Raw genomic sequence first — 24,082 nt, forward strand, 5'->3', positions numbered from 1 at the left:
CCCGTGTGGGAGAAATGGCAGTGGGCGTACTGCTGCTATGCAGCCCGGTGATCTGACCCCAGTCTCCCTTCATTTACGCCCTTCCCTGGGCTTTCGTCAAGCCTAATTCCCACATGCGACCTCGGTGGAGACCATGTACGACCCACAAACTTCCATGAGCCACGACCAATCTCAGACTGACGACGAGCAGTACACCTCTACCTTCTTCTGCCGCGCTCTCTACGACTATCAAGCCGACGACCCTTCATATCTTCCTTTCCGCCAGGGCGACATCATCGAAGTCCTCACGCGTCTTGAGACCGGTTGGTGGGATGGGTTACTGAACGACCAGCGGGGGTGGTTCCCATCGAACTACGCCACTGTGATTTCCGACGAGGAGGCGGAGGCTGCTCTCAATGATCGCGACTCCCAGGCGTCGCTCCCAGACGACTCCATGGTGGATATGGCACATACGATGTCCCAAGCTCTATCTCAGTCGGACACGGATGCGGATTGGCTGAATGGCGGAGATGCAGATTACGAGGGCCCCCGGGTCGCAGGGTCCAGGAATGGTGGCACTGCCGATGGTGGTGGAACGAAGCATAGTGACTTCTGGGTGCCACAGGTATCGCAGGACGGTCGAGTGAGTCTCCAATACCCAATGCGGTACTTGCGACCGTTTCCTGAGCTCCATGCACATAGATATTCTACGTCAACACGCAGACAGGCCAGCAGTCTGCGGATCTCCCCACCGAAGGCGATGCCGACGAGGACGCTGAGGTCGCTGCGCTCTCGCCCCAGGCTTCGAGCCGTGCGGGCCCGACCACTGCCTATGGTCTTGTGGGTGCGGTTGCTCGCTCACAGGAGATCACCGGGTTTGGTGTTCCATGGAGGACACAAACACCAGAGCCATGGGTAAGGCGTCTGGCTGACGACGGTCTGTCGTATTACTACGTGAACAGGCTTGACGGCACCATCTCCTGGGCCTTGCCTGAGCCGGGTGCCCCGCCCTCTTACAGTCAAGGCGAGTATTCGGGGCCCCTAGCGTCGAAAGGAACTACATCCACATCTTCTACTACCAACACCTCCTCCATCCTACCTGTTTCACGTAGCGACAGCATTAGCGATATCTCACGACTGCGGGCAGGAGCATCCCTCTCACGGACGCGCAAGGAGAGTGAAAGCAGCGCTGACATTCAATCCGATGATTCCGACGTCTTCTCTGCTGGACGCTACGGCTCACGTTCTACGACAGCTGTCGTGAAGAGTGCTGCCAACGGCACTGCGCGTCCGTCCCTGACTGCGACTTCGTCGGCGTCCTCCAATCCGCCAGGCACGGCTGCTCTAGACCTCATCGAGGCTGAGAAGTCCGCAAAGGCACTACAGAACGCTCTATCACCATCTCCTCCTGAGACCGTCGTGGAGTTGTCGGATCGAATCCGAGACTCCGTTGCAGCGGTTTTGCGCTACCTCCAGGGTTCCTCCATCCCTAGGCGACCGGAGCGCTACCAAGAAATTGATCGCTTGGTCGTCGAAGTCGGTACAACAGTCCGCAATCTCCTCTACGTGACCTCGACTCCTACTGGCCATGTCCCAAGCCACCTCTATCCGCGCGACCAACGCGATCCGCGATCAGCAAGCTCGGCACAGACGTTGCAGATTCATCTCAAGGCAGCGCAGCGGAAGGTCGCTGGAACATTATCAAAGCTTGTCCTCTCTACCCTCGCATTGCGGTACGACCCAGGTTTCGCTTCGTCTTCGTCCGATAGACCCAATCGGATGGAGTCAGATGTCTTAGAGCTCGAGCGAGCAGTAGCCACGTTCGTGCAGGAGGTAGAATTCTTGCAGGAGCAACATGGACTGTCGACCTCGCTAGCACGCGTCGGCGGCGGGAAGCGTCTCTTCGGCATCTTCTCTACAACAAACATCGGACTAGGTCTCCCAGGTGCTGGCCTTGCTGGAGACTGGCGGGGATTTGGGTATGTTCCGCTAGACGACGGTACCGACGTTCCCCAGCGGGTGCTGGATGATGACGTTGTCATCGCATTCAAGGCCGGCTTGAAGGCACTCGAGGCTCGGTTCGGTTCTCTGGTCATTTCTTTGAGATATTTGGAGAATTATCCAGGTATGCGAAGAGCTGGTACATTGCCAGGACCCTTGCTGAGTCGCATACATCATAGAACGGGTCTCCCAGGAAGGACAGAGCGCCTCCGCCTACCTCTCATGGACGCTACGTTCACTCTGTGGAGTCAACGTCGCGAATCATGTCGACGTAGACGGGATAAATCCTGACTCAGGTCCACAGTACAGACAGACGGTGGCGAAGGCCCGTCAGCTTGTCCGGACGTTGGAAGCGGCCACACAGGCGTTATACGATGATGGCGCAATCATCTTCATGGCGGTACAATCTCTCGGATACGCCAAGCTGTCTTCCCAACACGATCGCGCAGCTTTCGTGAACACTATCGAGACCGTCGCTCCCATCGTTCGGTCCAACTACGTCTTGATCGCACAAACTCTGGACTCTCTACTCACGATTGGTCAAGTGCAGTCGTCAATTAGCCAGGGAGTCTATCGACAGTCGATCCAATGGCGGGCCTCGCACATCAATCTAGAGGACAGCGCTGTAGCGACAGTCCCGCAATTGGCGGACAATGCACCAGTTGACAATGGTGTAGTCGGCATCGAGGCGACGCCCGCACCACCAAAGACAGGGATAGCACAAGCTGTATCGATCACTTCAGAATCGACGCTATACGGCAACGCGAACCACCAGCCTTATAAGCTGTCTCTGGACGCCTCGGAGCTGTTAAGGACCGATAGCACCAGCGAGACGGACGCGAGGGAGAGCACGCTCATAGGACCACCCTCTCCCGAGACGGTGTCACCGTTGGACGAAGGCCTTCTCGCATTTCTGGACGAGGACGACCGTAAGTATTTCTCCGCGTGGTCTCGGTGCGGCGATACAGACTGATCATTCACTGGCAGCTATACTGATGGGTAAATCCCCGTCGCGAAGGGGCGCCAACAAGCTCGTGAAGCTTCTCGGCGAGGCACCCAAACACTACATAGACACCTTGAACGCAGGGAAGAAGCCGTGGTACTTGCGTACGAACTACGATCAATCCACCATCCTCATCGATCCCGACGGGCAAGTACGTGCTGGCACGCCGGCAGCATTGGTTGAGCGCTTGACACATCATGAAATGATGGGTAGGTACTGTTTCCTATGCTCTCTACGTGATGACTGATCGAGGCCGCTTGCAGACACGGCATTCACGAAGAACTTCATGATGACGTTCAAGTCGTTCATGACAGTGAATGACTTGTTCGAGCTGCTGACTCAGCGCTTCTGGATCCCACCCCCTCCCAACTTGAAACCGAAGGAGCTTGAGGAATGGACTCGTATGAAGCAGCAAATTGTCCGCACGCGGTGAGTGCCCAAGTTCGTTTCGCAGAATCATAGCTCAGGACGGTATCCAGCGTATTGAACATCCTGAAGACATTGGTCACCGACGACGACATCTTGGAGAAAGATGATGTCTACATCCTCAGTCGCATCAAAGAGTTCGTTTCCGGAGAGGAGGTTGTGACTCTTCCGGCAGCTAAGCAACTGCTCATCCTCATTGAGCGCGCCGTGAGTCTCGAACTCCTTAACCGCCAATAGCAGTGTTGACATGCTCTCGACAGCAACGCGGCGGTGATGCACCCATCAGGACTACATACACGGTCCCTCTGGCACCTCCGGCCCCTATCGTACCGAGGACGTCAAAGAAACTCAAGTTGCTGGACGTTGACCCTCTCGAGCTCGCACGACAGCTCACACTCATGGAAGCTGCGCTGTACAAAAAGATCCGGCCTGTGGAGTGCTTACAGAGGTCGCGAGAGACCAAACCTGGCAAGACCGCAGATCACATCACCACGATCATCCAACTCAGCAACAAGGTAAGACACTCAAAGCAGCACCCAGAATTTTGCCTGGTAATCATGACGAACAGATCGCGGACTGGGTAGCTGAGACGATCCTGGCGAGAGAAGACTCGCAGCGACGTGCACGGATCATAAAGCACTTTATCAGCGTCGCTGATGTGAGTATTGCTAATTCTCGTGATCGCGCTCCTGAGGCACTAAACCCCACTCTGCAGCGATGTCGCACACTGCAGAACTTCTCATCCATGACTGCCATCGTTTCTGGTTTGAATAGACCTCCGATCCGTCGACTGAAGCGAACGTGGGAGCAAGTCAATGCGAAGTTCCTGTCGCAGTTGCAGATCTGCGAATCGACCGTAGACACAAACAAGAACTTCAATAATTACCGTTCCACTTTGGCAAGGATCGCCCCCCCTTGTGTTCCCTTCATTGGTGCGTGGCTCCAGTTCGATGATATATATTAATCAGCGCTCATGTGCGGTAACAACAGGGGTCTACCTCACCACCCTAACGTTCATTAACGACGGCGCGGGGGACAAGCTCTCTGGTGACATGATCAATTTCCGCAAGCGACAGAAAGCCGCGGAAGTCATCCAGGACATGAAGCGATGGCAAGCAGCGCCCTACAACTTTCAGACCGTCGCCTCTATCCTCTCCTACCTTGAAGAATCCTTCCAAACATTCCAGGATGGCGTGGACTATGGCGACCAGTTTTGGAACCTCAGCCTCGAGCGCGAACCGCGCGAGCGGGAAGACGAGAAGATGGCCAGACTGCTCCAGGAAAGCGGCTTCCTGTAGAGCAAAGTGCCGAACTCCACACCTATCTATTTCGCACTGCGACAATCTTCTCCACCTACCCTCCTCTTCCTTCCCTGTGCTGCCTCTGTCCGACCACCTGGGCCAGGCGTTCATGCTGTCCCTGAACGCAGACCTGATAGGCTGTGCCTCGCTGCTCCCTGCGTCTCCCACACCCAGGATGCTCGGCATCTGAAACGACAATTCAGGGGTTCGACGGACACGTGAACCCACCGGCGGAGTTCTGATAGCACACCGGGATTTGCTCCTCTGTAGGGAAGGGCACCTGCCCCACGTGCCGGTGAACGGAACCGCTTCTATCCAATACGGGCCGCTATTGTGGACCCGTCTAGGTAGCCCTTCACCTCCATCGCTTCCAGTCGCATCGGGGTCCTCAGCTCTCATCGCTCGGTCACTAGGAGGAAGCATGCTCTCATGTGGGCGATCCGTATCGGACCGTTCATCTACATCCACGTAGCAACCCACCACTTCTACCGCTAGGCCGTCGGGAGCCCGCGCAGTCGATGCTTCCAGCGATGACTTGACGCTGTGCTCTTACACAGAACGGGAGGTCATTGAGGACAGCTATTGAAGTCCTTGTCGTATCGTGGCTCGCAGACAACATCGTGTGCGATTCATGCAATTGATTGATGTCGAGTCCGCAGAACTATTCCGGATTGACAGTGACCACATGTTCAGTCTATCAGGTCTCATCGCAGTCAGCCCTCACAGTCTAGGAGAGGGTCCAAGTAGTCTGTGATCCATAACCTAACAGACCCAAATCCAACGCGTCGCTTGGGTCGGTGAGTATACACCTGAGATCGGGGATCTTGCGTACGCAATTGATCTGTTAGTCGGTCGTCTGGTCTGTGGTGAACATGCCTGCTTATACTTGGTTGACCCCTTGCTTTTCCGGTCCGAACTGCACGCTATGTTAGGTAGATATTCAGTAGTTCGGATGCATCCATAACGGTGCTCCACGTGTTAGCGGCAAGCCGGAGTCCTTTTAGGCTTTCAGTGAGCAGTCCAGTTCAAGTCAGCGTCATCTCGTTTTGATAAAGTGTGTACCGTAGCTTTGGATTGTTATGATACAATATATGTTACATCGCACTTCGCCCCCTGAGCTGAGGGAACTCGTATGCTTCACCTCCGATCCCCGTCATCTCCTGCGGTAGAAGCAGATCCTGTCCCTAATGCCGTGTTGTCCGACGGTCCTTGATCCGCTCGAGTAACGTACAACGTCCTACTCGACTTCAGGTATGGGCAATCCCGCTGACTTGGCTATCCGCACAACCCTCTCGGCCTACGCGGCGGGGAGATGAAGTCAAGCGAGCCGGATCGCAGCCATCACTACTCACCTGTTTGATCATTGGAGCGTCTATCATCTCCATCCCTCCTCCCTCCAGCTCGAGACCGGCTGCACCCCTGTGAGCGAGATGTGCTTTCTCCATTTGCTTGAGGATGCTTGCGGCGCGAAGGATCTCTGCATTACGTTCAGCAGGAATCGAGGCGCTTCAGAACAACCTCGCTGGAAGGTAGCAAGAGGAAAATAACTTGCCTTTATCACTTGGGACGAATGTGGACTGAATGATGTCCACTTGATTTGGGTGGATGGCTTGCTATATGAGACGATGAATGGCGTGAGACACTGAACAGTAGGGAACAAATCCGTGTATCACCTTCCCAGTGAAGCCGAGGCGCTTCCCGTCCTCACACTCGCTTCGGAGGTATTCGGGATCCTTGTAGTTTACGCAAACCTATCGCAGGCACACTGTAAGTGAGGGCACAGTGGGACAAGGATGCTTTAATTGCTTAGCACACCATATCAATGGCACTGAGCCCGAATGCCTTGGCCGTGACCACGATGTGGGATCGAGTGTAAAGCAGTTCCTGCCGTGTGGACGTGCGAACGATACCCGTGTCCGCACAATCTATCACCACGTCAGCCCAGCTCTTCCTCGAATAAACCGTCCACAGTCGGACGTACAGTCTTCTGCTGCAAACTAGTGTGCGCATCAGCACAATACGCGACTTCGAGCAGCACCCAAAGAGCAGAACATACCAACAGAGCAGAGAGCTTCCCGCCCTGCTCAGGGCCCCAAGCCGACTGCCACGACGCAATCTCGCCGAGATTGTGCATAGCCTTCGCGCTCTCAATGCTTGCGACGATCTGTACGGGAGGCCCTTGCGGATTCCGGATCTTGTGTGCTCGGTAGATCATGTATATGTGCTCGGACACGAAGTGCAGGTCCTGCGCTGAATGAATTTTCGGTAGTACCAGAGTGCGCACACAGGGAAGGCGCATCTAATCAGACGGATTAGCTGCGCCTATACCACCCGTGCGCTATGGCCACGGAACGCACCGCCTGGAGGATGTCCTCCTCAAAGAACGGGGTTACGTTCGAATTCAGCCTCATTGCAATGCGGGAAGGGGAGGGCAAGCTCCCATGACGAGTCTAGCGCATACGAATCAATAATGCCCATTGTGTTCGCCCAAGCTTTAACCTACTAAGAGGAAGTGGGCAATGCGAGACCTCGCACTGGTCTTGTCCGACGGCGGAACGCTATCCTCAAGATCGTAGACTATCACGTCCGAGTTTGTCGTCAACGACTTTTCTAGCATCTTCTCCGCAGTGCAGGGCACTAAACGAGCGTGGCAGGTTGAGTTCCGTTGCCGCAGTATGGTACTATTGTTTACATGTAGTCACGAACCGTATAGGTATGACCGACCGAGATGACCAGGCTGTCCGTCTCTCGCTGCCGCCTTGAGTGCGTGTTCATGCTCCTCAGCAGACCTGCAATCGTCGGCGGTAGGCAGCGAGTCGCAGTCATCGACCGTGCCTGTACTGCCCTGGCAACGTACGGCTGTAGAGGATAGGTTAGCAGCCAAAAGTCTTGCACGATTCACATGGTTGAAAGATGCTCGTATGCGTAAGCGGAGATTGCGCGGTGTAGCTCTGAACATCGTTTCGAGCAATCCGGGGGAGCGGGGGTAGTGGTGGTATGACGCAAAGCTGCTAAACATTCCGGCTAACACCGAGTATGCCGGTGCACTGCCACCAAGGCGTTGCAGTTCTGGGTGTCCGAATCCACCGGAGGCCCAAAGAAGTACTGTGCGTCCGACATCTCCATCCTCATAGTGATTGCGTATATTACAGAGGGCGGACAGATAGAGTACATAACGCATCTGGTAGTGATGTCCATATCAACCACTGGCAACAGAAACAGGCACCGTTGGCGCTCAAGAACGCCCAACCATCCCTGTCCAGTCGAACTTGTCGTACTTTTGCTTGAACCTCTTGACGCGATCTTTGTTTTGTCTGAACTCGACTTTGCGAGGCCTCCGCCACTTACGAGGCTCAATGTCGAGGATGTTTCCCATGATCTCAGCAGCGAACCACCTGGAGAAGGAATCAGCCGCTGACGTTCACTGTGGTCTTGGGGAGAAGAGCCGTCCCCGCTTGCGTCATAGCCCCGCGAGGCGGCTGAATGACGCGGCCAGCGTGGCTCTCTAGCGCGGGGAGGCTGCAACAATCCAAAAGACTAATGCTCACCTAGGGAACTCGCCGCCGCCCTTCTCGCCTTCATCGATATCCTCCTCGCCGTTTCCCGATGCCTCACTGGTCCCTTCAATGACGTGTCCGTAGCCCTTCTCCCCCTTGTAGTCAAACTGCACCATGAAATACGGAAGATTGGGCACCATCGCTCGTCGGAAGCCGCCAGGTCGCGCAGAGAAATCGATCAACTTCTTGTGTTGTGACCATTCCGTTTCGGACATGAGGATGGATTCCTATATCACAGCTATGATTATCATGCCCGTACAATGGAATGAACTGGCGACAAACCTTGAAGTATCCGGGGATCAGCTCGAACTGCTCCCATGGCAGCGGCACACATTCAATGTAAGTATGTTTCTGCGCCTTGATCGATAGGACAGTCTCGTAGAAGACAACACCCTTGTCTTCTTCGGCGAACATACGCATGAGGCACTTCATGAAGTTCTAGAGAATCGGCTAGTCAAGCTGAGAGAACAATGACAAATTGGGTGACTACATACCCGGACTTCGTCCCACATGTCATCATCTCCCTCAAGAGACGACAGATGATGGGGAATGGGCACAATCAAGCAATGACCATCGACAAGCTCCTCGTTCAGTGTACATGATAGGTAGACACGAGTGCCCATAGCGATGATGGGTGCCTTAGGGAGTGAGTCATCTTCCCCGTAGCAGAAGGGACATGACGCAAGGACCTTCATCGTCTTTTTGTAATCTGTGTGTTGAATTGTGAGGTGCAACATCCTCAGCACGACAACTTAAAACAGACCGTTGATCGCAAATTGCCGTTTCATATGGTCCGCTCGCATCTTCTTCCTCGCCAGCTTGTCCGCATTGTCGTCCATATAGTCCATGTCATTCTACCAATATCGTATCTAAGCATCATTCAAATACGAGTGAATTGAGGCAACGCACCTGGAAACCACCATCCGTCATGACAGCTCGCGCGAACTCCGCATCGAGGTTTTTCTGGTCCGCCATTCCAGCCCCGAACTTTTCTTGCCTGAGCATCTCCCCAAGCGTGATATCGTCGTCGTCGGGATCGACACGAATCATCTCACCGGTCTTGGGGTCCCGCTGTTCGACCTTACGAAGAGACGTCAGCTAGCTGTCAACCACTAGCAGTCTACCATGGAATACGCACCTTCGACTTAGGCCTGTGGTTGCCCGGTGGCGGAGGTGCGTCCTGTTTCCCTTGCCCGACATCGTACAGCCGACCATGGATGTCCAGCGTCGGCAGGACTTCCACCCGTGTCCGCACTTTACCCTCCCCCTCATCTCCGCCATTCGCCAGCTTCTGCGCCTCATCATACTCCTTCTCGAGGGCATCCGCGTTCGGCGCGTTCATCAGCTTCGCACGGAGCACCTTCGCCTGCAGCTTATTGAGCGACGACGGCGACATCGCGCGCGCCTTCACACCCGTCGCAGACAGCGATGGCGTCATTGCCGACGGAATGGGTGTCCGCGCCTGCGCGAGCGCACTCCCCGTCGTCTGGCCCAGCCTCGACGGTTCCAGCTTCTTCAAATGCGAGTCGCTTTCGGCGAGCCCAGGAGTAGGTGGCCCGCTCCGGTCCAAATCCGGACGGCGGAACGACGAACTACGGCTGGCAGCACTGCTTGGCGTCGAGAAGTCTGTGAACATGAGCCGCCGCTCGCCCTCAGGCTCCCTCCCCTTCCCTTTGCGATCCCGCTCGCCCGTCCGGGAAGCGCGCTTGCCCTCGCGCTCGTCGAGTATCCGCCGCTCCTCCTTCGCCTCCTCGAACAGCTCCATGGAGCCGAAGCGCTCCATAGCGACGTCCTCGACCGACCGTCCCTCCTCCTCTGCCGTTTCGTAGACTCTCCGAAGCTTCATCATGCGCCACTGGGAGCCCGGCCCACCGGCTACGACGGGCTTCTTCGGGGCATCTGGCATGTCGTCCACACTCTTGCCCTCCCTGAGTGCAGTATTAAGCTCCTTATGGTGGACCATGTGAGGCTATCGCACGTATCATGAGACGTCGCGAACGTTGAAAGGATGACCATATACAGAGGGGGAACTGACCTTGTCCGGGTCTGGGCGGTCTGGACGTGGCTGCTTCTTGCGCTCCGTACCCAAGCTTGAGAAGAAGTCTACGGTACCGCCCAACGTGCGCGTATTCGCTGAAGGTTCCCCGTAGCCGTCCGTGGGGTCCTCGTTCATCGGAGTGCCTCCGTTCGAAGGTGACGGTGCAAGGAGGCTTGTTTCGGGCATGAGCATCCACTCGTCCCGCACGAGCTTGGTCTCTGTGCGCACGGGCGGGGGAAGGGGAGGGTCATCAGGATGCACCTCAGCTCTTGTCTTCAGACTGAGGTCTTCCGCTGACGGGATGTCCGTCGCGAGTGGCTAAGAATACACACGCACATAAGCAAAGCGGGAAGCACGGCGCAGCATGAAGCACGCACCACTTCGCCCTCCATGTCAATATTCTTCTCTACCCACATGTCCTCATCGTTGGCGTCCTCATCTACAATGTGCAAATGCTCGCCGTTATCTTGGCGCGAACGCTTCCTGCTGGAACTTCCCTCCTGCGCTTTATGCTTTCGCTTGCTCTTGTGCTCGCGGTCGCCCTTGTCATGACGGTGTTTGTGTTTCGACGAGCGTTTCGAATCGTCCCCAGCCATGAGAATAAGTAGAGATGTAGAGCTATAGTAGTATCTTTCTTCAGTGTTTGTAAGTGGAGAGCTGGCAGAGATGCAAGGGAACGGGACCCACAGACTCTGGACTCAGGTTGGGCGAAGCCAGATCCTGCGCCATTGCGTCACACGCGCCTCGATCTCCAATAGGCAATTCATTAAATCCAGATACGAGCGCTCGTGCTCTGCCACCCGCGTTCTTGCCTCAGAAGCTCCGTGAATTTCATATTATTGCAGACACTCGCATGGGATTGAAAAAAGCCTCAGATAGATTTCAAAGGAACGGCGTAGCACATGATGCTAGTCTAAGGTGTGATAAAGATATTACAAACTTTGCGAAGATCCAGGGAGTAGTACTTGTCTGTGGGATACTGTACAGTGTGATCGTGTAGAGATGGGCGATGCTGAAGCGAAAGACAGGGTGCGAGGCAGAACGAAAGCAAGACAGTGCAAGTACTGACAGATAATATTAGTGTGAGCTATGTGCAGCATTTGGATTCATGAACCGCGCGAAGCTGGGTGAGTCGTATTCAAACAGATCCGACTCGGTATCGGTGTCCGAGTCCTCTGAATCCTCGTACGTGGGAGACAGGCCCCCAACGTTGAAGACGTCCACAAATGGTGTCTGCGGGACGGAGTCCACCGCGTCAGTGGACTTAGCCAGGATCGCCGCCACACGCGCCTCTAGTTGTCGATGCGGGACGGAGCCGGCACCCGGCACCTCTTGGAAGTAGCTGCTGAGTTCGTGCAGGTCTTGGACCATATCGCCGAGGTCATCCTCCAGCGGATTGTGTAGCATGGCGAGCTCCTCATCGGGCTGGAAGTCGATTCGCGAAGGCCGCAGATTGCCCTTCCCCAGGTCGAAGACGGCGACGACGTTTGCACGGCAGGTGCCGCGCAGCTCGCTCGTGTGCGGAACGCACCAGCCTGACTCCTGCGGTATGCCGAAAATCTCTGCAACAGACTCGACCTCCTTGGCGTTCGCACGTAGGTGATGATGTAGCGACATGCGCAACACATGCTTAGCAGCGGGACCACCGGAGATCTGCATGGGCTCATCCAGGACGTCTAGGGCTTGGGAGGAAAGATCTGTCTCTAGGAGGCGAAGGAGAGGCATGAGCAACTCCGACCCTAAACGATCCACCTGGTTCTTCGTCTCGCGCTGTTGGAAGAGCACCTTCAGAATCTGCATGGTGTGGATCTGGAGCCAGCGTTGCTTATTCAAGACCAGCCCCATCAGGAGTGTGATGACCTCCGTCCAGTGATCGATACCGTAATGCTCCCGTAGACTCGCCACGGATTGGCGTAAGAAGTCGTCTTTCGTGCGGAAGCGTCCTTTCGCGAAGGAAACCATGATGCGCTCAATGCTTGGTCGCTCCTCCTGTTCGGCCAAACGACTGATGTTGAGGGCGAACTCCGACAACGACTCGTCCTTGATGTCCTCAGACATGGCATGAAGACACCACGGCAAGGAAAGGGTGTACAGGTCCCGGACGCGGCCTTCTGACTGATCAATTAACCTAGAGTCCTCGATCGTCGTCAAGCGCTGCAGGATTTTGAGCGTCAGCTCAGAGGTAACGGAGGAACGCATGCCCCTGAGCAGGCTGGCCTGCATCGTCATCGGGCCGTTCCAGTTAACGGGCATATATTGGAGCAGAAGCTCCGCGGTGAGCGAATCGTTCAGGTCCATGCGCGTCAGCACCGTGTCGAGTAGACGTAAAGAGTGGAGGAACTCGGCTTCCACGGTAGTCGATAAGCAGGCCACAGCGCACCAATAGAGCTGAGGAAATTGATTTGGCTCGAGGTCACCAGATGACGCCAGCGCGGATAGGGTGGAGATGATCTCGACGTTGAAGCTTTGGATGGCGTGATCTTCGTCTGCAACGGTGTTCGCAAGACGACCCAGCAACATACTTATATGCGTCGGCCCGATGCGAGGCATCAGCGCTCGGTAGAGCTGCAGTGAGCGAAACGCGACGGGCCGTATTGAGCACGCCGTTCCCCACGTCAGCGCGAGGGTGCCCCATTGCTCCGAAAGCCGAGGGTGCAGCGGCTCGACAAGCGTGAGCACAGCATTCCCTAGCCATCTCAGCTTCGGCTCCGCTTCGTCCGCGTTGTCGTCCTCCTTCCATAATCTAGTCTCGACCTCCTTCTCCAAGTCTTTGATCATGGCTTTGAGCTCCGGTCGTGACCGGAGCAGCGACCGATCGGAGAGCTCGTCGTATCCGGTAAGGCATGAGCGGAGAAGCTGGAAGAGCATGTGGCGGCACCGAAGCTGAACAGCCGGCTGACGGTGATCGAGGTGCATGAACAACGCGTGAAATAGCACGGGGAGTTGGTCCTGGAACTCCCAATAACGCTCTAGGGCCGTTTCGGAGAGGAACAAGAGGGCGAACTGAGCGACACCAAGGGATAGTCGCGGTTTCTCGGAGAACAGCATGTCGAGGTCGGACCATAGCTCCAGGTCTTCGTCAGAGGGAGGGGCAAGCTTATGCTCGATACTTGGGAGCATACGCGCGGGCTCCACGACACTGCATAGCTCCTCGACTATCTGTCTGCCGATGGCACTTTGAGCGAGACATGCTACGATCTTCGCAGCACAACTGAGGAATATCGTGCTGCCGACCTTGTGCGATTGCTCAAGGAGGAAGCGAATGATCGCCTGGCCGTTCGACTGGTTGGGAGCATCAACGAGCCGCATCCAGAGGACAAGGACTTGTTCCGAGTATATCTCCGAATAACGTAGGGTAAGCGCCATCAGATGGTAGATGGTGATGCGACCGTCCCTCGAGAGCTCCGTCTTGTCATCGCTCATGAGATCGATGTTCGGAACCCAGTGCTCGAGGCTCTGCAAGAGCAGCAAGACTCCACGCTCAGGGCGATTGTCAAAGACACTCGGAATCCAGATTGCTAGCTGGGTAAGAACCTTCACTGCTTGCTCCGGATGTTCGCCGGCCAGTACGTCCGAGATGAGCCGTTGGGCGTAAAGATAGGTGCTAGGAGCTGCACTCCCGACAGCAGCATCATACTGGGAGAGAGAGATGATGCCAGCAGATTGCTCGTGGACCATCTCGAGGATATTGAAGGCTTGGCGGCGTATCTCCAGGAGTGGGTGACAAAGGTTCGACAAGCCGAGGCAGACGACTTGGGCGAAGCTGAAGGTAGTAGCCGCACCGCTGGAGATCGCATCGGCAACGACCTCGAAGAAACGTGCATTGCTGGTATCGAGCTCCCGACTTGTGACAAATGCTCTTCGGAGACACTCGTCAAGGAAAGTGGGGCTGCATCGATGGTGAGATAACAGCGCACGTAACGCTTTCCTGAACTCATGGTCAGGACAGATTGACAAATGTCCAAAGTATTACTCACTTGGCCGCCTTCTGATTCGGTTCATGGAAGGAAGCGAGTATCGCCGTCAGTCGGTCGAGGGTTGGGCCGGCTTGCAGTGGCTTCACGAAGTCAAGCACTTGGCGATCCGTAGGAGAACCTGTATCCACGTCAGGTGGAAAGAAGGCCTTTTGCTGTGCATCTGGCAGGTCAGAAGTCGTGCCAATCGGTGCTGTATAGACCACTCACGCAGACCGCAGCCATTGCGCCGATAGCAGCATGCGAGAGCAACCGGGTCTCCGTCTGGAATTTCTGGATGACATCTGCTTGATCGGCAGCAGTAGTGTACGACTTCGCTGCCATGGTCTGCATGTACACTAGACGTTTCTTGACATCGTCGGACTGCTTGCCTAGCTGACACCACTCCTCGCACATGGTATAAAGCGCCAAGTAGAGGTTCGGAGGGATGAATCGGTCGGAATCCTTGAGCGTCGCCAGCGCATCGAACACACGCTCAATGGTGCCGCAGAAATATCGCCGCAAACGCTGCATGAACCACCGATCCCGGTGTTCCGCAGAGACGAGGAATCCATGAGTCTTCCGGACGTACTGTAGGACGTACGTTAGCGCCGCTTGCTTCCCAGATGACCTCTGTTCTTGGAGGTAATGCGCGGTTAGGTAGTATATGCGAGCAATCGCGGCTAGGAAGCGCTCCTGTCTGCGTAACTTCCCGATCATAGGCGCAGCTGTGGCACCCTTCAGTCGCGGGTCATCGTAGTGTTGTCTTGTGTGTAGTTTATGCAGATCCTCAAGCAGATGAGAGTAGGCATTGGCAGGAAACGAGCTGATACACGACACGGCCGTGTCGCGGACAACCGGGAAGTCAGTATCGAGGAATTTGCTAAGGGCCCAGAAGAGGTCGTGAGTCGTCTGCATCTGCTCCGGTCCCAGCTCGGAATCCGATCGAGCGCGAGAGTGGTCCCGCATACCGCCCATCGGAGGTCGCGAGTCGGACACTGACGCTGTCGCGCAGATGATCTTGACCCAGATCCACCACTGGTAGACAAAGTCCTTGTGCTGAGGTACCAAAAGCTGCCCTTCCCCAGACGAACCCGTACGCTGTGGAGCATTGCTAGGAACCCTGGACGACACGCCTGAGAGCTGCTGCATGAGATGCGTCCCACGAGCAGCTGCCGCCACTAGCTTCTCCCGCAGGCCAATCACAACCGAAGGGGCGGAGTCCAAACAGCGTCGTATGAAAATAGGGTAGACGTCCCTCCACAATGCCCGATCCAGCACATGTTCGCTTTCAGCTAGGCGAAGGAGCTTGTTCGAAGAGGACGACCTCCTCCAGTGCTTTAAGCGTTCAAGCTCTTCAGCCTCCAGGATTTCGTCCAAGCCGCGAAACAGGGCATCGGCGGCGTCTTCTTCGAAGAGCGCTTGCACGGTGGCGAACAATTCGCTGGGGGGGATTGAAGTAGGCGTTGAGGGTTCCGGGTGCATGTGGACCATTAGGAGCTTGAGCAAGCGCAGGGTCTTGATACCAGTCGTGAACGCATTCTGCTTCACATGAGCTAACAGGAAAAGAGCTCCAAGCTCAATCTCTTCTGCCCGCGCGACCACGATTTCTGCCTCCTCAACTGTCCAGGTGTGGAATGCCCTCCGTCTCATTTCGTTGATCCACTGCTCAACGAAACTATACCAGAGATCTAGGAGGCGAGTGCATTCAACTGGTAGCCTGAAGCCATAGCTCTCCTGCGTAATGGCAGCCGGTGCGAAGAGGAAGGTCGAGAAGCGCGCGAGGAGGACGGACGCGTGCGCCGGCTCTGCCATGAAGCGCTGCAAGGCAAGCCTGGCCGCCTCACCGACGGCGGGTTCAATGTGGATGACACTGCGAATGAGCATGTTGAAGACTTCTTCCATGGACAGGGAGGCGTGTAGACATCGAGGCCAGGATTGGAAGATGACCTGGAGAACGTGGATGTGGGAAGCGTACTGGTCCGAGTATGCTATGGAGCCCTCAGGATGATTACGGACAACATGGTTATGTACATCCTCGTAATTGGGACCGAGGCGAGACGTCGTCCACTGATCGTCCAAGACCGACCACCTACCAACGACTTGGTAGCAGCCGAGGGCAATAAGGTTCAAGCAAGTGGTAGCTCGGTCCAAAAAATCCGACCAACTAGCCTTCGACGCAATCGACGCAGGGAGGGGTGTAGAAGAGGAAGGGTAGTCATCGGGGGATGGTATGCTGGAGAAATCGGCGCTCGACGGCCAAGCAGGTAGGGGTTCTTCCCGTTCAATGAGGTTCAACGAGAGCAGGATGGCTTGGGTCGCGATGGTAATCCTCTCTGGAGCCAGGGTGTGCGAAGCCTGGCCCGTCTGCGAATTCATGAAGCGCTCCTGCAGAAGGTCGAGACAAAGCTCGCTGCCGACGTCGAAGTGGCGGGAAAGAACGAAATGGACGATGCAAATGAATGGCTGGAGATGTTCGTCATGGGGAGTTACCGCGACTCGGTTGGGTGGGAAGACATGTTTGAGAATGGTGTCGAGCTTCGCTGAGGCTGTAGATATAGGTTCGTGACAACGGTACAGGTACGTCCATAGCAGCCTTAGCATGCCATTCAAGACGGGGACTCGGAAGATCTTCTCCTACAGCATGACCATGAGACAGCATCTTGGAAGGAACCAACCTGTATGACTTGCCTTTAGTTTGCCAAGACCAGCTTCGAAGCAAGTATACCAGTTACGGAGGAAGAACTCGTGTGGTGCGACGCACAGGGCAGTCACAGCCAGAGGATAGGCTACGTGCCAATAGCGGGGTTTTGCCATCATATCCTTAGCCTTCGGATAGATCACCTCCATTGCCTTGGCCCATTCGGGATGATTGACCTCCGCTTGCGCCGTCTATATATCCTAATCAGCGGCTGGCAGAGTAACAAGATAGCTGCAGCAGCACCTTGCCAATTGGATGCAAGATCTGGACCAAAGTCTCAGCGAATATCGTCTTGAGACGGTTTCCATGAGCGTTCTCGAACGACTTAGACAGTGACGCTAGGAACTCTGCGCCCTCCTCGAAGCGCTCCGGCGGCCACACCTACTACGCGTCAATTGTCCACTCAGAACACTCAAGTTCGATGAGCTAACCTTGATGTTGATATTTCTCAACCCTTTGACAATGTTCTCATATTTCAAGTCGGCATCCTTAGAGACCTGTCCCGCCGCAACGGGAGCGAGCTCGGTCAAAAAGCGATCCGTGACACTCTCAAAGCTGCGAGGAATGACTCAGAACTCAAAGCGCGGAATACCGGTAGCGCGACTTACCGAATGTCAGAGAGCTGCCCAAGAAGCGCGGCATGCAACTCGGCAATACATCGATGATTCGAAGACTGCATCGACAGCTTCATGCCATACCTTTTGAATTGATCGAACGTCAGCTCCTCCAAGTTGTGCCCCACCTGCTCCGGGAGGCTGTCCTTCGCAATAGACCGGGTCACCGCAATGAGCGCACGACACATGATGTACATGGCCGCGAGCCACTTCCGTTCGTTCAGCATCTGAGTCACGTCTGGCATGCGAATAGCGCGGGAGGCGGATGGCGACTGCGAGTGGTGGTGACGAATCAAATCGGGGTCAGCTGGCTCATTTTGGCTCTTCCGCCAGCGCATGATGGAGTCCACGACCGGCTTTGCATGACGTTGCGCGACCTTGCCCAGAGAAGAGAGGATGTCATCGAATTTCTCATCCACGCCTGGACCCATGTAGTCTTCAAGGTGAACATCGCGGTCCTAAGCCACTGTATCAGTGAAGCGCGGGCAACGAAACCATAATACGATCACTTACCACCGGTAATCGCAAAATTTCATCAATGTGCGTTTCCGCAGAAGCAGCGAAGCGAATAAAAATAGCGTGAAGCGCATAATCCGAAGGAGTCCGGGGGTCGAGGACGACTTTATCCTCAGCATCCGAGAAGGAACTTCCATCGTCTATGTGGCCCCCGAACGCGTTCGGCATAGGCGGTACCGGTGGCGGGGAGGACGAGAAAGGGTAGGAGAAGCCCACATCGCTCCCGCCATCCGAAGCATGGAATAACGAGCCTGAATGCGAGTGCTGGGACCGCGCATACTGGTGATCCTTCTGCTTCGGTGTTCGCGCCCTCCCTTCCCCGCTTCCAGGTGTGGCCGGTCGCCCGAAGTGAGGCGGGCTCGCGTTCATCGTCTGCGCCCTCTGTGGTACGGGAGGGTTCTGCGCAAGGGAGGAAGTCGACCGATTGAACGGGTTCTTCAGCACAGGGTACGCCTGATGATCCAGAGGCGGCAACGGGGGCGGCTCGCTGAACTTCGCGCTCTTGAACGCGTTGCGGAGGGAAGCGAAGGACGTCTTTTTCGTGAACGGCGAGCTGCTCGTGGTAGCAACAGAGGACTGGGTCGAGTGCGTGAACGGGGCCTTCGCCTTCTTCGTCGTATATTGGATAGACTGCCCAGAGTCTTGCGACGCTACAGAGTCCCCTCGCGAGTGGAAGTACGAGCCTCCCAGCCTCTCCGTTGTCGCCTGAGGCGTCATGATCGTCGGAGACTCGAGGCCGGAGCTGGAGCTACCCCATAGACTTGCCTGCTGGGCACGTCCAAACAGGGGAGTAGATTGGAACGTGTCATCATCGTCGTGAAAGTCTGCGAGGGGTAGTATAGCCGTCCGTTATAGCCAGGTAACATGGGCCCAGGAGGGCAACGTCGACATACCTGGAATTGTAATCTGCATCCCGTCCGAACCCATCGTTGGCCACCTTTGCTCCTCGTTCGACCTTCGTTCCTTACTCAGCTTATGGCAGGGTACCAGAAAGGCGAGGGCAAGAAGTCCTTAGAGCGTTGGAACGCGGGTTCAACCAGGCCTGCAGGAGAGCGTACCTGTGCAACATTTCGCGAACCCGCACTGGGCTCGGCTGCAGTAAAGAGCTTAGGCGCCCATGACATACCGGCGTCCGCTCCTCCGCCACTTCCGATGAAGGAATGACAAGACCCAGATCAACGTTCTCAGCCAATGTCCGACTAATGCGTCTCGAATTTAGGCACGTTTTGAATGGATTGAGATACAAGAAGCGTTGCTACGTATACAAAGCAATGGTACAGATGAAGCGAATGTTCGTACAAGAGCCGTCTATCCGAAACAGATGTTGTCTACGCGGAACCATTCACGCCGTTCGCACCGTTTACGGCGTGGGTGCCGTTCACGCCATTCGAACCGTTGACACCGTTTAGCTTCACATCGCCACGCGCTCCCTTCCGAACACGCGCCCGACGTGCACGGACGCCCTCGCGCAGCCTCTCCAGGACAGGAACAGTCTGCTCCCAGGAGATGCAAGCATCTATGAGAATTCGTCAGGTTAAGTCCACCGCAGAGAAGATTCGGAGATGACGGAAGTACCTGTGACAGACTGGCCGTACTTCAGCCCGGCCGAACCACCGACTGGGATATCCTGACGGCCCTCGACGAGATTGGACTCAATCATGACGCCCATGATCATAGAAGAGGTGTCGCTCGATTCCAGTTGCCGCGCCTAAAGTTTTAGCGTTCGCGTTAGAGATCTGGCTCAATGTATCTGAAAAATGAACGTACGATGTCCTCGGCCACCTCGATTTGCTTTATGTGCTGCTTTTGGCTATTCCCGTGGCTGCAGTCGATCTGCGATGGGCGGCCGCGGAGTCAGTGCGAGGCGCAAGAGAGTCAATGCCGGGCGTAACGAACCATAATCTTCTGCGCAAATCCAGCCTTAGCAAGCTTCTCGCCACAGGAACGGACAAACTCCGCCGCGAAATTCGGTCCGTTGTTTCCACCTCGCAGAATGACATGCACATCAGGGTTGCCCTGCCGCGGATTTGGAGATGAGGATCAGAAATCTCGTAAATGACGGAGCTCATGACGCACCTCAGTCTCGACGATACTGCTCAGGCCACCCTTGCCGACGGAGAGGAAGACGTGCGGGCGACTCGCAGCGCGGCACGCGTCAATGGCAATACCAACAGTGCCGTCCGTGGAGTTTTTAAACCCGGTCGGCATTGAGAGCGCAGAGGTGAGCTCTCGGTGAACCTGCGACTCGGTTGTGCGCGCTCCGATGGCGCCCCATGACACGAGGTCGGCGGTGTACTGCGGACTAATCGTATCCAGGAACTCGCAACCAGCGGGCAGGCCCATTTTTGCAATATCGAGGAGTAAGGAGCGGGCAATACGGAGACCCTTGTTGATCTGGAAGCTGCCGTTCATGTCCGGGTCGTTGATAAGACCCTTCCATCCGACCGTGGTCCGAGGCTTTTCGAAGTAGACACGCATGATGATGTGCAAGTCATCTTTTGCTGTCTCCGCGTAGTCACGAAGGAGGCGTGCATACTCCTTCGCAGACTCCACGTTGTGCACGGAGCAAGGTCTACGAAGTACGAGTATCAGCGGAAGTCCAGGATGTGTCATTGCTGGGTTCCAAAGATAGATGTATGGTAGGTGGAGACCCCGCCGATGGATCTGGCCTCGAGGCGTAGAATGGGCCAAGCCAGAGTGGTGCGGGCGCAACTACTTCCGCGGACCGGCGTGCAAGGTTCTCCGCCCTCACTCCCCAAGCCGGAAGAAGGTATTGGGGTACACCCCGGAACCCTCGCCTGAAGCACTCGATGAACACCGTGCAGGTCCCAGCCGGGCGCCGCTCAGTAGGGTGCCGACGAACCAGCAGGAAGGCGACAGGGCGCTCGATATATTGATGTTGGACTGAACTCACCCTACAACCACAAGAAGGCGGTCATCCCTCGAGTGAAGGATATTTTCGGTATGCTTGCGGCCATCGAGAACAGTCTCTGCGGCGCCAAGAGTCCTGAATATGGATTAGACACTGCTGTACGGAAGTCCGACGAGACCTACAACGGGAGGTCCTCCTGGAGGATCGCGGGCGGGATGAGTGGCCGGATGTTCTTCACGCGGCGATCGTCAAGCTGGGCAAGGGCGTCCCTAACGGTGATGCTCATTTCCGAAGACACTAGAAGTGAGACGGGTAGAGTGCAAAGGACGGTGATGTGGGATGGCGTCGAGAGGGCGAGAGGGTGAACGTGGATGGACCGCGAGGGTGCGAACGTGCAGAATTTGCAAGATGGCGAGGATGCTGCTTCAGCCTCTGTTGCATACAGGGTGTTTTATACATACTGGTGAGCGGTCTCCAAGATTCGAAAAGACGTGATGCACAGCACTAAACCGGGGCAATACCGGAGTCGAAAAAAGGCGAGGAAGTGAGAATAATGTTGCACGATCAAGCCGGATTTTGACTCAGGACACCTCTGCACCGCTCAGGCGCCCGCAGATCCGAGATCGGGGTCGTCGGCGCTTCCAAGTTAACCTTGCTCTATGATGCGCGTTGCGACGATGAACCCTTCCTCCACTGAACTGCAGCTATTCTCAACCACATCCGGGGCCACCCCAGCATGTACGCTTGTCTAGCTACTCAAGACACTGGACGTGAACCGCGACATCACATGAGAACCGCCAAAGGCGTCGTGGCGTGAGACGAGCGGCGAGTGACCTCGGCCGCTACGCTCGTCCCTTCAACTCGACGCATGGTATACATATCTCGAACGTGCATTCCACTACTCCTTTTCGGTGAACCATATCTCCACTCCAGCTGCAAACGTTACACCATTTACCTGCGCTCTGACAAAGCTCACCGGCGCGAACGCCACTTCGTCGACCTAAGCCCGCAATCGCGACTCAAAGCAAATCCCGCGGTTGGAGGCGCCACCAACGGTTCGATGATGATGTCTGCCATATGCCGCTCAGACCATCGTCATTCCCGAGCAAGCGGTACACACACCGTCCACGCTTGCTGAACGCTGGATTTGTTTACAGCACCAGGTAATCTGGAGACGATCCTGGTCGTTGCGGGACGCTAGATTCGCCAATAAAGCGCTGTGGATCAGAGCATGAAGAGTATTTCTGGGTATGTGTGCGCCCTTCAGGCACCGCACTACGTCCACCGGAAACGCAGGGACATCGAACGTTGGGGCCTCTTGGCGTTCTTCGGTGGTATTCGGTAAGCTTAGGCAAGAGTCGCTGACGCTTCCAGGCGAGAAGTGGTCTGATTTTCAGTTCACGACCGATGGAGAGGGGCCTGGCGACTCAGTGGGGAGCACGTTAGCAGATAGCCTGAACTGTGATGGACAAGAGGTGGAGATATCGCCATCTGCTGTTGCGTTACAATTACAACATCACTGTGAGGTGTCATTAGCAAGAGATATTCACGATGCTCCTTAGTTTGCCTGAGGTGGTAGCATTGAATCTAAGGTGACTTTGAGCCTCTTTGCACGCGGCCATATATGCTTGCGGAATCATGGCATGGCAGGTAGTGGCGACGTCGGCATGAACCAAACCGCTGGTTACCAGTCCCTCAGGAAGACTGCATCACAGCAGACACAGGTGTTAGCACATGTGGACGGACTCTGATGTATATGCCATTCTCTGCGCTCTCCCGCGGGATGCTCACGGCTAGAGCCCCTCGACTTCAAGCTGAACGTTCTCAGGAGCCCTAAGCAAAAGCATGCAAGGCAGGCATTACATCAGTACATATCACGATGAAGCAGCCAAGAAGCAGCGTTTCATGAGGGTTAGGGAGCTCTCGAAGCGTTTGGGGAGGAACGCGATCGCGTCTGCGTTGCCCACGCGAGCGCCACGCTATGTGGGCGCTTGACATTCTCTGTCCCTGAGACGCCCGCGACCGCGGTGCTGTCATTTGCAAGTCGCCGTTCCCAATTCTCTTTCTTATTCCTCCCTGCATCCCCCACGCCCCATTCACCATGGACTTCTCCGCGATGAACTCGGCCGAGCAGGCCCACATGACTCGGGTCATTGAGCGGAAGCAGGTGTGTAGGACGTCTTCTTTCGCCGCGCGCGTGCCACCACCACTGACGCGTTTTCCGCCTCGCCAGATGCAGGACTTCATGCGGATGTACTCGAACCTCGTAGAGCGCTGCTTCAACTCGTGCTGCAACGACTTCACCAGCAAGGCGCTGTCATCAAAAGAGGTACGTCGCCTCGCCCCTCCTTTCCCTTCACTGGTCCTATCACCGCCGGCCTGCTATGTACCCCTTCGATCCAACCCACAATCCCAATCATTGTTCCGGTTTCCTGTCCGGCTCGGTGGATTGCGATGTTAACGGCGTGCTGTGCGGCCTCTTCTCTCCCCAGGAACAATGCGTCCTCAACTGCACGGACAAGTTTCTCAAGCACTCCGAACGGGTGGGAGCGAGGTTTGCAGAGCATAACGCTGGTACGTGGCTATCCAACGAAGCTGCGTGAAGGCCTCGCTAAATGACCTTTCCTTCTTTCACGCCCTTCGCAGAAATGATGAACGCCTCGGGCAGCAAGTAACGCACCGCCAGTGCTTTCTTCTGACTGTCGATGTCCTTTTGTATCGTATAACTTCACTGCTCCCGCACATCTAATCATACACTATAATGGTTACATCTCCCTTCCACCATGCCAAGCACGTCTAGCCGGGCAGTTGCGCTGTCGACTCAGTGATTGCGGTTGTACAAGCTTCGTGGCGCAGACTCGCGGCTTCCCCCTGTCTCCGACTGCCACGGAGGTTGCCCTTTCGAAGCTCAAGAAAACTACATGAGGCCGCGGATAAAGGGTAGCGTCAACATGTACTCGAACGTTCATCGCTGAATTACGATTAGGCGGTGTAAGATAGGTGGGTACAGAAGCACTTGGACACCGGATTATCAAAAGACGAACCGCACACATATGGACATATGCGTGTCGAGGAAGCCGACTCTGAGAGAAGGATCCTGTATGTGTACATCACTCTTCCC

At 55.7% G+C, this 24,082-nt stretch overlaps 5 protein-coding genes across 5 annotated transcripts; 2 read left to right on the top strand and 3 right to left on the bottom strand.

Annotated features, from left to right (window-relative positions):
* Positions 1–154: 154 nt before the first annotated feature.
* DICSQDRAFT_102596 (ras GEF) lies at positions 155–7,546 on the top strand (the record flags this gene model as incomplete). Its single annotated transcript, XM_007363868.1, has 19 exons — positions 155–622; positions 682–2,104; positions 2,160–2,909; positions 2,968–3,192; positions 3,247–3,412; positions 3,463–3,616; positions 3,670–3,924; positions 3,978–4,067; positions 4,125–4,341; positions 4,400–6,007; positions 6,063–6,187; positions 6,263–6,323; positions 6,384–6,461; positions 6,526–6,635; positions 6,692–6,707; positions 6,767–7,009; positions 7,068–7,160; positions 7,214–7,347; positions 7,417–7,546. The coding sequence occupies 10 exons, from the start codon at positions 155–157 to the stop codon at positions 4,705–4,707; spliced, it is 4,056 nt and encodes a 1,351-aa protein (XP_007363930.1). The 3' UTR covers positions 4,708–6,007; positions 6,063–6,187; positions 6,263–6,323; positions 6,384–6,461; positions 6,526–6,635; positions 6,692–6,707; positions 6,767–7,009; positions 7,068–7,160; positions 7,214–7,347; positions 7,417–7,546.
* Positions 7,547–7,945: 399 nt separating this feature from the next.
* On the bottom strand, positions 7,946–10,901 carry DICSQDRAFT_55962 (uncharacterized protein; the record flags this gene model as incomplete). Its single annotated transcript, XM_007363869.1, has 9 exons — positions 7,946–8,105; positions 8,259–8,494; positions 8,550–8,705; positions 8,762–8,976; positions 9,031–9,121; positions 9,177–9,365; positions 9,406–10,236; positions 10,303–10,623; positions 10,683–10,901. The coding sequence occupies 9 exons, from the start codon at positions 10,899–10,901 to the stop codon at positions 7,946–7,948; spliced, it is 2,418 nt and encodes an 805-aa protein (XP_007363931.1).
* Positions 10,902–11,169: 268 nt separating this feature from the next.
* Positions 11,170–19,118, bottom strand: DICSQDRAFT_82970 (uncharacterized protein). The gene is made up of 9 exons (XM_007363870.1): positions 18,983–19,118; positions 18,087–18,913; positions 17,568–18,031; positions 17,391–17,514; positions 17,203–17,340; positions 16,950–17,150; positions 14,490–16,895; positions 14,283–14,434; positions 11,170–14,233 (listed from the first exon to the last, which is right to left on the bottom strand). Exons 1-9 carry the CDS (start codon positions 19,014–19,016, stop codon positions 11,383–11,385), a joined length of 7,197 nt encoding a protein of 2,398 aa, XP_007363932.1. The 5' UTR covers positions 19,017–19,118; the 3' UTR covers positions 11,170–11,382.
* Positions 19,119–19,417: 299 nt separating this feature from the next.
* Positions 19,418–21,247, bottom strand: DICSQDRAFT_56084 (3-deoxy-7-phosphoheptulonate synthase; the record flags this gene model as incomplete). Its single annotated transcript, XM_007363871.1, has 7 exons — positions 19,418–19,605; positions 19,665–19,797; positions 19,857–19,922; positions 19,986–20,105; positions 20,166–20,661; positions 21,004–21,096; positions 21,144–21,247. 7 exons carry the CDS (start codon positions 21,245–21,247, stop codon positions 19,418–19,420), a joined length of 1,200 nt encoding a protein of 399 aa, XP_007363933.1.
* Positions 21,248–23,062: 1,815 nt separating this feature from the next.
* On the top strand, positions 23,063–23,636 carry DICSQDRAFT_168265 (mitochondrial import inner membrane translocase subunit TIM9; the record flags this gene model as incomplete). Its single annotated transcript, XM_007363872.1, has 4 exons — positions 23,063–23,128; positions 23,195–23,290; positions 23,454–23,535; positions 23,608–23,636. 4 exons carry the CDS (start codon positions 23,063–23,065, stop codon positions 23,634–23,636), a joined length of 273 nt encoding a protein of 90 aa, XP_007363934.1.
* Positions 23,637–24,082: the final 446 nt, after the last annotated feature.

This window comes from Dichomitus squalens (genome assembly GCF_000275845.1).
Source record: "Dichomitus squalens LYAD-421 SS1 unplaced genomic scaffold DICSQscaffold_7, whole genome shotgun sequence".
In the NCBI taxonomy this organism is placed as follows: Eukaryota; Fungi; Basidiomycota; class Agaricomycetes; order Polyporales; family Polyporaceae; genus Dichomitus; species Dichomitus squalens.